The sequence below is a fragment of the Gymnoscopelus braueri genome, assembly GCF_963280865.1.
Source record: "Gymnoscopelus braueri genome assembly, chromosome: 7".
In the NCBI taxonomy this organism is placed as follows: domain Eukaryota; kingdom Metazoa; phylum Chordata; class Actinopteri; order Myctophiformes; family Myctophidae; genus Gymnoscopelus; species Gymnoscopelus braueri.
The window spans coordinates 49,563,322-49,578,650 of NC_137608.1; the positions used below are offsets into that span (position 1 = coordinate 49,563,322).

At 38.9% G+C, this 15,329-nt stretch overlaps 1 protein-coding gene and 1 long non-coding RNA gene across 2 annotated transcripts in view; both read right to left on the bottom strand.

The window, feature by feature from the left end:
* Positions 1–1,984: 1,984 nt before the first annotated feature.
* Positions 1,985–4,501, bottom strand: LOC308088073. The gene is made up of 2 exons (XR_013933404.1): positions 4,443–4,501; positions 1,985–3,913 (listed from the first exon to the last, which is right to left on the bottom strand). It is a non-coding gene; the product is annotated as an uncharacterized lncRNA (long non-coding RNA).
* A 141-nt stretch (positions 4,502–4,642) lies between these two features.
* The window catches only part of LOC308089103 (H-2 class II histocompatibility antigen, E-S beta chain-like), a gene marked incomplete at its 3' end in the record, with an annotated part of 11,638 nt that continues 951 nt past the window's right edge, over positions 4,643–15,329 (bottom strand). Inside the window, exons 2-7 of the mRNA XM_080433674.1 lie at positions 14,044–14,127; positions 12,833–13,090; positions 9,179–9,451; positions 7,176–7,395; positions 6,458–6,525; positions 4,643–4,764 (exon numbers count right to left, since the gene is read on the bottom strand). Of these exons, the coding sequence (XP_080289800.1) occupies positions 4,643–4,764; positions 6,458–6,525; positions 7,176–7,395; positions 9,179–9,451; positions 12,833–13,090; positions 14,044–14,110 (1,008 nt within the window). The 5' untranslated portion in view covers positions 14,111–14,127. The remainder of the gene's footprint in view (positions 4,765–6,457; positions 6,526–7,175; positions 7,396–9,178; positions 9,452–12,832; positions 13,091–14,043; positions 14,128–15,329) is intronic.

Below are 15,329 nucleotides of genomic sequence, written 5' to 3' on the forward strand. Positions count from 1 at the left end.
TTTTGAGGGCGTGGATCAGTACATAAATTGAGCCAATCATCACAAAAATGTAAGTACCTGAAACATACCCTGTGTAAAATTACTTTGAAATCACACAATAGCAATTTCGGTTCCAAATACATGGACCATGGGCTCTGTGAACATTTGGCTAGAAATCAATGTCAGTTTGTCCAAACATCACCCAACCAGGTATTTTTAATGAAGCTGTTGGAATATTTGGCCTTAAATTAATGTCTGTACAATTGTAATAGTTGGAAGCTGTCTTTAATACAGGTGTTGGAAACTTCATCTTTATCTAATTCATCACCTTCCTCTTTAACATCTTCTATTCTGTGCTTGGACCCCATTAGTTTGCTGCTTGTGGATGGCCATAATATTTTAAAGTGCCAATTGGATGTAGAAGGGTAAAGTTCAACGGTAGAGAAATGATAATGCAGTTGAAGATGGATTCTTCCATTTTTGGCTTTGACATAGCAGGGAGTGATCGACCCCTGGCCACAGTCTGATGTAGAGTCAACCCCCCCACTGGACATTGAGGGTTAGAACAGTGGGGAAAGTGCAATGACTGTGTAGTAGCAGGAGGTGGAATTGAGTGTACTGTAGATCATGGGTTCCCAAACTTTTCAGCCCGCGACCCCAAAATAATGCGGCCATTGACTCGCACGTTCGGTGCGCATTTGCGATGTATTAAAATGGTAAAATGTACCATTTGTAATCATTTTTAGATTGTATTTCATCCATTCTGTTGAATTACAAATTTCAAAAATTTAAATTTATTTTTTAATGACCCAAAATAATTTCGCGACCCCACCGTCAGTGTCCCGCAACCCCAAGTGGGGTCGCGACCCCAACTTTGGGAACCCCTGCTGTAGATGAAGGGTGTTTGAACCTGTGGTTATGTAGTAAACTGGGTGAGTGATGGGCTAGAAGGACAATGACGCATTGAGGACTCTCCTCAGTGGGGTGTTGTATAGATTTGTCTGTAGAACGATGAATGAGAATCTCTTAAAATGTGTGTGATTTGGAGGAATAACCTTGATATCGAACACAAACTGAAGATGCATAGACACTCCGTCCAGTTACTGTTATGTTTGATTATGACATGATGATAGAAGAGTGAACTTTGTTTAGTTACAGGTTAAAATGTCAGATGTGCAGGCCATATCTAATCAATGTGTTGTGTTCGTTGTGCCTTTTCTTTTAAAAAGCAATTTAAATATTGGAGTCAGTGTGTGATTCAAAAATGTTTGTGTGTAATGCCACCCCTTTTAAACCTTTATTTATTTTTGTAGGTAGGTTGTTTGTATGTAGTTCTGCTAAATGACTGTAATGTTCCTTTAATATTTGTATATCTACTCAGTTTTGAAAGAGACTTGGGATATTAAACTTGGAAATTGTTTCATTTTGAACTGAAATCTATGTGATTTCCTTTGAATGATCACTATTTTTGTATGTAGAAAGTAGGCCTACTATGGCATATGTAACGTACGTACATGGTCCAGTAGATGGCGCTGTGAGGGTCTGGTCAAAAGCCAGATCCCAATGCTCAACTTGCTGCCTCCTCCATCCTCCAGCATGGCTGTGTTAGTGTTAGATTGGTGACCTGCTGAAATATGTGACCATCTTGTTGACTTTGTTTATCAACAGAGTATACTAGGTTTAACTCTGTTAATAAAGAAACGGCAGTGGTTTGTGTTCACAAGATGGTCACATATTTCAGCAGGTCACCAATTTCACCATAACGCCCGATGGTAATCATTACTATAGAGTGTTTGTTCAGTAACAGTGTTAAATAGCTCTATATTGTGATAGTAATCATAGCTATAGAGTGTTTGTTCAGTAACAGGAGTCTCCAATTGTGTCTCCAGCTCTTAACTAAACAAATGCACATACACATTAAACAGCTGATGCATGGGCACTCTCTCTTGATTGGCTGAAATTGGCAAACAACATGCAGTGATATGTAAGAGAACATGAGGCACAATTATGTTTTCTCATTCCTTTATTGATATTGTGACATTCCATTCAAACCAAGCAAATTAAAGCCAAAATCTAACATCTGAACTTCAAACCATTCATGATCAGGGGCCCAGATCCCAGGGGAGAAGGAGGGGACATGTCTGACATGTTCCTCCAATAAAATATTTAGAAATAAATGATACAATTTGAAATATATAAAGTGATTCCACTTTTGAAATCATTCTCCCATACAGTAAACACAATACCTTTTGAAGGATTAGCTTTTGCCACCCGTGTGTCCTGATCATCAACAACATAAATGAATCCACAAGCTTAATCATCATCATCATCTTCATCACTTGTCCACAGAGCTGTTAACTAGTTTAATGAGTGAAGTTCAGCCAATATGAACGGATAGAAACACAACAGTGGAGATGAAAAACGGCAAGATAAATAATACTGATCAAGGAATATCTAAACTGTCAGAATTAGACACATATTTTGTTCTTTGTTTTAGTAAGCATCCGAATGGGGTACCCACTGTCACACCATGAGCGCTCATTCTCCTAATTAACATACTTAAAATTAATAATTAAAACCTCATGGGACGATGGGACAGGATAAACTGAATGTATGGATCATGTTATAAATTGAAGTTTATACATATAGGACACATTTAGGACACTTCACCATGTGTCCTTCAATTAGTGCTGAGTAATGAATTATTATTTATGAACTGACAGGAAGCCCTGCCCAGTTTTTAAGCATTTTAGATATCAATAATTTACAGTAGATATTGATAATAAACGGAAGGTATTGATTACTGGATGTATTGATCATTAGTCAAATCAGGATCCAAAAATAAGAACTGAACTCTGTGTTGGTGATATTATTGATGAGAATGATCCTTGTTTGTGCCCCCCCCCCTATCTGCTCCCCTGCTCATTATACATATGAATGATTACATATAAATCATTACTTAATATAAATGATTGCAATCAGTGTTTCCCATTAATGTCATAGACTGTGGCAGTCCACCACCACAGTCCACCCTAGAAGGTCTAGGTCCACCCATCACCTCAGACCACCCTATAGGTGTCTAGGTCCACCCATCACCTCAGACCACCCTAGAGGGTTTAGGTCCACCCATCACCTCAGACCACCCTAGAGGGTTTAGGTCCACCCATCACCTCAGACCACCCTAGAGCTGACCCTCAGGGAAACAGTGATGTCATAATGATCGTAACACATTATCACACATTATAAATGATTACATAATAAATGACTTATGGTCAATTATAAAATAATAAAACCCTTTTCACAAACTTGGTTGACTCCTCCATTCAGATGGATATTAATATTAATGTTCTGAAGAACTGTGATTGTGTATGTGATCATTTATTTAATGTTTCAATATAGTGTAGAACTGAAATATTATGTTTGTGTTTTCTGACGACATAAACTATTCAAAGTAGTTTGATGAACCGCCCACACTAATTGGGACTCCCTCTTCCTCTGGTGTGTTGCCCAGGTGGCGCCTAAACCCTGACCTTTAACCTCACAAACACTATGTCTATAAACCTAACCTTAACCCTAAACCCTGACCTTTAACCTCACAAACACTATGTCTATAAACCTAACCTTAACCCTAAACCCTGACCTTTAACCTCACAAACACTATGTCTATAAACCTAACCTTAACCCTAACCTTAATCTCACCTCAAAACCACTTCAACCTTTGCGAAACACCGGGAAAAGACAGTAATTATCGTTAGCCTTGGCTAGCCATTTAGCATTTTGAATTGTTTAAAGGACACATTAGTGAAACAAGTTGATGATCATTGTGCTGCTGTTATGACTATTTAAAAGCTGAATGGACACACATGTATTTCGTCCTCCCTCCACCGTGGAGCAGCGATGACTCTCTGCTTCTCTGAAAACACACCCAGGTGTTCTTTGAAAAGACAAAAAAACAATAAGAATCTGAATTTATCAACTGTGTGAACATATTAACACTTTAAAATAATAACCCTTATAATAGTAAATTAATCATTCCAAAATTATTATTAATATGTCATTCATAACTTGTTAAATGTTTGTTAATGATTTAACAATTTAAAACTATGCTACAAATGGATAATAGATCATGAACAAGTTATTAGTAAACTACTTAAAAAACCTAACCTCCCAGCACCCTCCCTGCAACTACAGTAACCATCAAAGTAGAAACAACATTTGACCAAAACTTTGTCAATAGTGTTAGTAGGAAGCCCAGCTCAGTTGGTAGAACACTCACTTTTGGACCACAATGTTCTGTCTTTGATCCTGCTAGTGATGGAATGATCTGCTAGTGATGGTTTACCAGGCTAGCTGTTTCACTTATTACACAAGCATGTTGTTTTGTGTATGTTTTCTAGTTTTATACACTTTTATACATTGAAAAACCAAAAAAAAAGTTTAGTAAAAAGAAAGAGGAAGTGAACCTGGGTGTGTGGGAGGAGTCTAGAGATTCTCATTGGTTGTCGGCACCAGAATACGACCTGATAGAAGAAGAAGAGAGACAGTTAAACCAGACACATCATCATATGTACTGTATTGTGTGTATTTCTCCATAAAATGCATAAATGTGAACACAATAACACAGCAACATTAGGGTTGTAAATAAACATGTTAATTAAACATGCTAATCACCTCGTTTCTTCCACTGGAAGTAGATGAATCCAGACAGGAACAAGACCAGACCCAGAACCAGACCTGATGCTCCCATGGCCACCTTGTTCTTCACTGACTCTGGCATGGAGTCATCTGACAATACAAATATCATATCATATCATATCATATCATATCATATCATATCAGTAGATTAAAACACCTTGTTCTTCACAGACTCTGACATGGAGTCATCTGACAATAAGCTACAACAACCAAACACAATAAACAACTAGAAAAAGTGCTCCTTGGAGCACAGGTCTCCGCCAGGTCAGGTACGTTATTGTGGCCTCCTGGTGGCGCTATAATAGGCCAATGTGAAAAGGGTGCCATTTATTCTTAGGTCTTTCATGGCAATCAGACACTGCATTCATGATTTGAGGCATTTTGTTCCAAAAATGTGTTTTGCTAAATTAGACCTGCTGGTGGCGCTATAACAGGCCAATGTGAAAAGGGTGGCATTTCTTCCTCGGCCTAGTGGGAATGTGCATGTGAAAATTCACGGAAATCGCAAGCTGCGTGCATAGTTTGAGGCTTTTTGTTCAAAACGGACCAATCCTGCAAACTTTGGAAGCCAACCATAGGGAATGAGGATGGAATATGGGAAATCTGACATATTTGTGTTGATCACATGACTATAGAGATACCGTGTACCGATTTGCATGACGTTTGGATAAAATCTGTAGGAGTAATGTAAAAAAAAAAGGGTTTTGCACAAATCGGCCTCCTGGTGGCGCTATAACAGTGCCGCGCTACGAGCTTGTAGATCTGTTATTTTTTTTTTTTAATCTTGAACTTTTGTGCAAATCTGTGAATACAATTTATAAAAACATTTTAAACAACATTTTTTACTCAAATATTTGCTTCTGGGGGGTCCCTGGAACAACATATTTTGATGGGGATTAGCGGCCAAAAACATACAATTTTTGGGGTCCTTGACAAGAAAAAGTTTGAGCACCACCGATATAGCAATAATAGTTTCTTTCCGAAAAATTAAGACTGTTGAGAGACGTTTGACAATTACAAATGTTCGCTTTAAAAAATATATGTATTCAAAGATTTGCACTTAATGTTCACGATAAAAAAAAAACATAGCATATACAAGCTCATAGCGCGGCACTCGGTGCCGCGCTATGAGCTTGTAGATCTGCTATTTTTGAAAAGTCTAGTTTTTTTCAGAACAATTAAGACATACATTATGTTGAGAGATATTTGACAGTTAAAAATTTTCACTTTAAAAATATATACAAATATTTTTCAAAAATAGCAGATATACAAGCTCAGAGTGCGGCACTAGGAGCTTGATATTCATGCATTTTATATATTTCTCAAATGTAAAATGCCTGCTTTCTAGAATTGGACAAACAATATGTGGACTCTTATCTCAGTCAGTATAAGAGCGCTCTTGACCACTCTTAAAATATGCTCTTACCTAAGAGAAGAGCAAAGTAAGAAAATATTACTGAATCCCCCACAATAACAAAATAAGAAAAAAAAAGGATAAGAACAAGAAGAAATGTGTTCTTAAATTGTTTCCTGCATGAGGCCTATTGCTCTCTTTTTAGAAGCCTAGTCTAATCCACCACCCAGTGACGTAGTCTCTGGAGTTTCAACTGTATCTGGTTGTGGAATGAATGAATGAACTATATTTCTTTCAACTGACCATCAGCAATGACTTCATATCCACAAAAAAAGTGGTAAAGTTCTTTAACAATGCCATGCTCATGCACAGCCCAAGGCTTATATCTGCTATTTAGACAGTAGATTACACTAGTTTATAGTAACTGACCCCAGTCCATCTTGATAGGCGCGGTCAGGCTGGGATGTTCCACCATGCATGTGATCTTCTCTCCTGATCTGTAAAACAAATGGCCCATTAATTGGTAGGCTAATATCAAGTGTCACACACACACACACACAGTAGTAGTAGCCGATCTACACGCTGAAATGTGCCGCGATTCGACACATTGATCCGTTGATCTTTGTTAATATTTTGTTTGACTATTTTTGTGTAGGAGCGTGAATGCCCCGCTGGGCTCTCCTCCGCTTTAGTGTTTATTGTGTATTCCACTATTCCCTCCCCATTGCAGAAAAAAATAGGAAGGCAAGAGGCAGAAGAAACTTAGTAACGGGATACGTTATAGCGTATTCCTGTGTGTGTATTCATGTATAGCACACTTGCGCGCCGGTCTCTGTGTGCGTTCGTCATGCGTGCACGACGACGAGCTTGCTGAGTGGTTGTGTCTGGAGTGGACTGGTGATAAACTCGTGAGGTGTGTGTGTGTGTGTGTGTGTGTGTGTGTGTGTGTGTGTGTGTGTGTGTGTGTGTGTGTGTGTGTGTGTGTGTGTGTGTGTGTGTGTGTGTGTGTGTGTGTGTGTGTGTGTGTGTGTGTGTGTGTGTGTCAATATTAGCCTACCAATTAATGGGCCATTTGTTTTATTTTTAAGAATATATGTATAGGTGTCTATTAGGTGTGTATTTCTATAGGTGTCTGTTAGGTGTGTACCTGGGTGTGTACTCCAGGTAGGAGTGGTACTGGTAGTACCAGTCTCCATCAGACAGCTCATCGGTAGAGGAGAGACCGGAGGTCAAAGGTTCTTGACCTCTCCACCAGGTCACCAGGATCACTTTAGGATAGAAGTCGTAGCTGCTGCACCTCAGCATGTGAGTGTGTTCACCACGACGAGGGGGAGTCTCTGACTTCAGTCTCACTTTTGGCTCCACTCCTAAAAAAATATGATGATTATTATTATTATTATAATATACCAGTCATAGGAACATGTCATTATCATTAATAATTGTATATCATCCAAATAAGATCCAAATGATCCAGAAAGCCGCAACACACTTGGTCTTCAACCAGCCAAAATGTTAACGTTTCCCGGCTCTCCCCTGTTCTCCTCTCCCTCCATTGGCTCCCTCGTGCGTGCTGCCCTCACTGAGTACAAAACACTGATGTTGGTCTACAAAGCAACCAAAGGTATGACACCACCATATCTTCAAGCCTGATCCAACCCTACAACCCCTTCCCGCTCACTCTGAATCTTCTCTAAAAGACCCTGGAAAATGCTCCACACATCCTAGACTCTACTCCCTTCTCTAAAACACCCTGGTCAACGCTCCACACGTCTTAAACTCTTCTCCCTTCTGGCTCCTAAACGGTGGAACAAACTCCCCATTGCAGTTAGAGCTGCAGACTCACTCCCAATCTACCACCATAATCTGAAGACTGTAGCACTAGACCTAGCCTTGATGACCTTGCAGGCTTATGCAAAATCTATGGGGAACATGTGTTGCTACTGGAGTGACTCAATCACAACAATTTATACCCTGGTGTGTTGTCATTTATTTTTTAACTTTTCAAAGATTAATTGAATGGTAAAATGTTTTATATGTGGAACTGGACACATTAGGCAATAACATGGCCTTATCAATAATCAATTTCAGGGTCTATGTTGGTGATTTATATAGGCACGGTACTGTAGCATATCAAAGTAAGTGTCAGTGTTTGGCCACCAAATGGCACCAAAGAATAACATTTCATAGAGTAGCCCTACTGTAGATTCTACAATAGTCTACAGTTTTCTACAAAGTAGAATTCATTTACACAATTTAATTTAAACATATTGAATAATTCACAGTTACACAGTGCTTTATATAAACAACAATAAACCATTAAATATCATTTAATGAAAATAGTTCAAATGAACTAGAGTAGAAACAAACAAAACAATATATAAATAAACATAATCCTGTAAAATATTACTAAAGTGATTAAAAACATACAAAACAAACTAGTAAAGACAATAATTAAAATATAAAATCAGGTGGTGAAATGAAGTGTATAGAGGTGTGTTTTAGCCTGCATGGTTCTTTTTAAAGTTAATTTAAAAACATTAATCCTGGTGTCTCTGTTTTAGGCAGGTCATTATATGAGGGTGAAAACACTCAGAAATAGATCTATATGTTTCATTTATACTCCGTGTACGATGGTGACACCACATGTTGTGAGATTGTAGATCTGCTATTTCCACTGCGTGACAGCGTGTTAGGATAGAGTATAAATCAGGCTTAAAGGAGTAGTTCACCCCAAAAATGACTCCTATCAATTACACTCCATGAAGCATTGAATTCATGAAGTTATTTAGTTTTTGTCTCATTCCTGAGACAATAATTTGATGACCGGCGGTCTCTACGGTAGCGGATACATCAGCATCTTTCCACCGGTAATCAAATTATTGTCTCAGGAATGAGACAAAAACTAAACAAATCTCCATGAATTCAAGGCTTCATGGGGTGTAATTGATAGAAAATAAGTCATTTTTGGGGTGAACTACTCCTTTAAGTGTTTAAGAGGATCTGAAATGTTTGTCAGCAGATTAAGTAATGTTTTATAATCATTATCAGATCAATATTAACACCATTAATCATCTCTGAATAGAATCATGTGATTTCATGTTATAGTTTATGAGGTGATGAGTGTTGAGTGCTGCTCTGAGATCAGCTCACCTCTCTTGTTCAGAACAGAGGAGTAGTCGATCTCAATGGTGAGTTTGCAGAGTGCCTCTCGGTTTGCTCTCATCCCAGCCAGTGCTCCAGGATCTGTATTGAAGCGCTCTGCGTTCTTCACACCAAACTCAGTGTATCCAACATACTGATCTACTCTACTGTCCCACCTGAGCAGCTCATCACCATCGAAATTCCATGACTGTATGTACTGTATGTCCTTCAGCTCACTGGAGTTAAACACACAGCGGTGAGCCTCATAGAACACATATCCATCTGGAAATAGACAATTAAAAATGTCATTAATGTTCAGTTTTATTATCATCTGTATCATATCAACACTAGGCTAACTGCCCCGTATCGGCCAAATATGTCACTACATAAAGTCTAAAATAGGTTCAGGATATGAAATCTGGCATTAAAATGTTTTGAATATATATTGAATATCTTAAATACAATGTGATAGAGCTACCAGTTAAGTTTGGTTTCTCTATGTGTCCAGTTGTCTAGGGCGGCTGAGTAAACAAGGACTCTGTCTGTCTGTCTGTCTGTCTGTCTGTCTGTCTGTCTGTCTGTCTGTCTGTCAACAAGCTCATAGCGCGGCACCGAGTGCCGCGCTACGAGCTTGTAGATCTGCTATTTTCAAACATTTTAGTACTTTTACTTTTGGTACTTTAAGTCAATTTTGATGCCAATACTTTTGCACTTTTACTCAAGTACATTTTGAATTCCGGACTTTTACTTGTAACAGAGTACTTCTAGATTGCAGTATTGATACTTTTACTTAAGTAAAACATTTGAGTACTTTTCCCACCACTGACTCTAGTCAGCAAACAAGGTAAATAGTCACATAAGTAGAGAGTAGAGAGAACAATGTAGAGCCTCAAAGAAACTATAGGATACCAGGTCAATCATTATAACAATCAGCTGAGTTATATTAAACAAATACAAGTCATTATTTATACTGTAATTAAAGCCTGCAATCCTAAACGAAAACACTAGACTGTTGCTTTTGAATTTAAATTGCAATATTTGATATAACCCCCAAATGTATCAAATAAATCATCATTCAATTCAAATAATTGAATGAGTGCATTGACTTCTGGGGGGTCTTAACTTTTTTTGGGGTCCCCAGATGATTAGCTTAATAGGTAACATTGTTTTCTCACTCAACAGTAAACAAACCAACTTGCAGTATAAATGGATACAGGATATCTGCACATTTATAAAGTGACAATTTAATGTCTTAAGACCTTTTTAATAGCAAATTGGCCAAATTGTCAAATGAATAAGAGAGAGAGGCAAACGTTGTGACAATAACCGATCTACAAGCACACAAAAATATGATTATTTTGGGAGGTCCCGAGTTCAAATATGATTACACAAGGTGATAGGCCATACCCAGAGATTCAAACCAACCCCCCAAGGTGATAAGCCACGCCCACCCCCAGCCGATAGCAGATCTACAATATAGAGAAATACTCTGTTACAATTAAAAGTCCGTAATTCAAAATGTACTTGAGTAAAAGCACAAAAGTATTTGCATCAAAATGTACTTAAAGTACCAAAAGTAAAAGTACTCATTATACAAAATGTCCCATTTCAAGTTTTGAAATGTATACAAATCTTTTGAAAATAGCAGATCTACAAGCTCACAATGCATCAAATCGTGATCAGTTATTTTCAAATGGCCTATATGGCTGTACTGTATGTGTATGTTTTGTAATATTAATCAAAATCTACAAAGTAACTAGTAACCTAGAAAAAGTGCTCCTCGGAGCACAGGTCTCCGCCAGGTGAGGTAAGTTATTGTGGCCTCCTGGTGGCGCTATAATAGGCCAATGTGAAAAGGGTGGCATTTCTTCCTCGGCCTAGTGGGAATGTACGTGCAAATTTTCACGGAAATCGCACGCCGCGTTCATGATTTGAGACATTTTGTTCAAAACGGACCAATCCTGCAAACTTTGGAAGTCAACCTTAGCCAATCAGGATGGAATATGAAATATCGGACAGATGCGTCTTGATCACATGACTATAGAGATGCTGTGTACCGATTTGCGTGATGTTTGGATAAAATCTGAAGGATTAATATCCAAAAATGTATTTGACATAAGTCGGCCTCCTGGTGGCGCTGTAAAAAGCAGATGTAAAAAATGCAGTGCAGATGTTTTTTGTTGGCCTCTAGGGAGTAGGCGTGCAAAGTTTCACGCAGATCGGTGCAGTTATAGTTAAAAATGCAAATCGGCCTGTTATAGCGCCACCATGAGGCTGATGTGAAAAGTTTTAAGTGCCATTTCTTCCTCGGCCTAGTGGGAATGTGCGTGTGCAATTTTATGGAAATGGCAAGCTGCGTTCATGATTTGAGGCAGTTTGTTCAAAACGGACCAATCCTGCAAACTTTGGATGGTAACCTTAGACAATGAGGATGGAATATGGGAAATCGGACAGATCCGTGTTGATCACATGACTATAGAGATACTGTGTACCGATTTGCATGAGGTTTGGTTAAAAACTGTAGGAGTAATGGGAAAAAATGGGTTTTGCACAAATCGGCCTCCTGGTGGCGCTATAACAGGCCCATGTGAAGTGTCCAGGGAGTGTGTGTGCACAGTTTCGCAGCGACTGGGCCAACGGTGCCGGAGATTTGGTGCTAACACACAGACAGGACACACGGACGGACGGACGGACACACGGACGGACGGACGGACACACGGACGGACGGACGGACGGACGGACAGGGGCGAAAACATACTCTCTCGCCATACCTTTCGGCCTGGCGGAGACAATAAAGGTTTCAAATACTTGTAGTGGAGTAAAGTACAATATTTGCCTCTGAGATGTAGTGGAGTAGAAGTAAAAGTATTGGAAATTGGAAATACTCAAGTAAAGTACAAATGCCTCAAAATTGTAAATAAGTACAGTACTTGAGTACATGTACTTAGTTACTCACCTCTGTAATTTAATTCATGAATCACAGGAACATTTTGATGGTAACTGTTGTATAATCGTATTATCTTGGATTTTGACATGATTCATATGTCTTTTAATTGAAAATGAAAGTGTATCAGATACGCTCAGTGGTCATTGGTCATGGGCCGCGGTAACACGCCGTCCAACCAGTCTTTTGAGCAGGAGCACGCACACGCACATGCATCGATTAAAACGACCCTTAAGTTCACACCTCAACAAAGGCTGCCGACTGCCGGGTGTCACACCAGGTGAATTAACATAGGAATGAGCCTAGATGCATATCAATTGTCCATTGTGTGACCTGTAGTGTAGGTTTTAAACCACGTGCGCATGACGTCTTTAAAATAGTGTCCCACCAGAGATAGATTCACCAAATCAACACTGGATACGCTTCCTCAGACGCTTTTTGGATGGTATACACTTCAAAAAGAAAATCTTTACAGTATACTACGTGTATAGTGTAACACGGTAGAACACACCACTGCATCTACATAGTTGTTCCATCTACACCTCACCTACAGCTCAGGCTGTACTCCTTGAGCACATATTCATGTTTACTAGAAATACATATTATTTAGAAAATATTTCACCATAAATGCTTAATATACAAGTTTAAACATTTTCATTCATGTTAAATATATTCAACCGTTTTAGTTAATAACTATTGTGTTCATAGTATTCATGTACCTTTCACTGGTGGTTTCTTCAAGGCAGTGCGAACGGTGTCCAGGTTGTGTTTGCAGAGCGCCTGGTGATTCAAAGCTGTTCCATAAGTTCCTGCACCGTAGGTCATATGATCTACAAACGGAGGCTGAGGCTCCACCACCTTCCCTTTGTTGAAGTCTGCGTACATCATCACTTCACCATCCAGTGCAAACATCCACTCTTTATATGGGTCTTTAACTGTGTCTGAACAGCCAAGGACTTGAATGTCCTCATGGAACACTGGAAATAAAACAAAGATGAAATTAAATTCAACAACAAACTTCTTCACAGTGACAATAACACATAATCATCATGTTAAACAATCATGTTTGCAGTGGTGGAAAAAGTATTCAAATATTTTACTTAAGTAAAAGTATCAATACTGCAATTTAGAAGTACTCTGTTACTGTCTGGAATTTAAAAAAATACAAAGGTATAGGTACAAAGGTATAGGTATCAAAATGTACTTAAAATACCAAAAGTAAAAGTACAAAAATGTTTGAAAATAGCAGATCTAAAGTAACTACAGTAGTAACTAAAGTTTTCAAATAATTGTAGTGGAGTAAAAGTACAATATTTGCCTGTGAGATGTAGTGGAGAAGAAGTAAAAGTACTGGAAATTGGAAATACTCCAGTAAAGATAAAAGTACAAGTACCTCAAAATTGTACTTGAGTACAGTACTTTAGTAAATGTAATTAGTTACTTTACACCACTGCATGTTTTGTTCTTATATGAAGTGAAAGGTTGGATATTAAAAGTAGCTTCCTGTCAAACGTTTATTATGAAAGTAATTCATACAGAATGATTTATTTCATGATGTCACAACAACAGTTCCTAACATCTGTTTTAATGTTTGTATTGGACCAACATTCAAGATCCAATACTGTATACAGGTAGTAAAAGGAGTGTGTGTGTGTGTGTGTGTGTGTGTGTGTGTGTGTGTGTGTGTGTGTGTGTGTGTGTGTGTGTGTGTGTGTGTGTGTGTGTGTGTGTGTGTGTGTGTGTGTGTGTGTGTGTGTGTGCGTGTGTGTGTGTGTGTGTGTGTGTGTGTGTGTGTGTGTGTGTGTGTGTGTGTGCGTGTGTGTGCTTAAGAGGTGCTTATGTGCTTATGTGCATTATTCATATTTGGTTTTATATAATAACAGTAGATATACATGTATATATTATATAATAACAAATATAATGTACTTACTTCCTGGGATCGCTTTGACATGAAGTACAGAGGAGAGGATGAGGAGGGTGGCTGTAATCTTCATCATCACTGGTCAAAACTGAACTGAATTTAACAGATGAGAATAAACAGATCAGAATAAACAGATGAGAATAAACAGATGTTTACTGAAAGAGAAGTTCTGGAGTCTGAAAGAGAATGAAGGAGGACTCGTTCTCTAGTTCAGAAGAATCAGCCAATCAGATTAAAGATATGATGTTACATCATCTGTTTCCAAGAAGACGACAGTGTGGATTATTGCACATATCATGAACAGTATATAGCTGCTGTTTATGCACCTTATGTCTCCTCATGTACATGCTGTACCTTATGCACCTTATGTCTCCTCATGAACATACTGTAACTTATGCACCTTATGTCTAACCTCATGTACATGCTGTACCTTATGCACCTTATGTCTATGAGCCTCATGTCTCCTAATGTACATACTGTACCTTATGCACCTTATGTCTAACCTCATGTACATACTGTATGTAAATATCTTTGTTTAATTGTCTCCGCCAGGCCGAAAGGCATGGTGAGAGAGTATGTTTTACCCTCCCTCCGTCCGTCCGTCCGTCCGTCCGTGTGTCCTGTCCGTGTGTTAGCAGCTAATCTCTGGCACCGTTGGCCCGGTCGCTGCGAAACTGTGCGCACACACTCCCTGGATTCCAATTCAGAACCTCTGCCTCAAATTTTTCACATGGGCCTGTTATAGCGCCACCTGGAGGCTGAATTGTGCAAAGCCCATTTTCTTTACATTACTCCTACAGATTTTATCCAAACGTCATGCAAATCGGTACACAGTATCTCTATAGTCATGTGATCAACACGGATCTGTCCGATTTCACATATTCCATCCTCATTGGCTAAGGTTCGCTTCCAAAATTTGCAGGATTGGTCCGTTTTGAACAAAATGCCTCAAATCATGAACGCAGCTTGCGATTTCCGTGAAATTTCACAAACACATTCCCACTAGGCCAAGACAGAAATTCCAACCTTTTTCACATTGGCCTGTTATAGCGCCACCAGCAGGTCTAATTTAGCAAAACAATTTTTTGGAACAAAATGCCTCAAATCATGAATGCAGTGTCCGATTGCCGTGAACGACCTAAGAATAAATGGCACCCTTTTCACATTGGCCTATTATAGCGCCACCAGGAGGCCACAATAACGTACCTGACCTGGCGGAGACCTAGTTCATCTTTCATTCTCTCCTTGCCCCCCTCCCCCGTCTTCTTTTCTTTCTCTTTCTGAAAATAACTAAA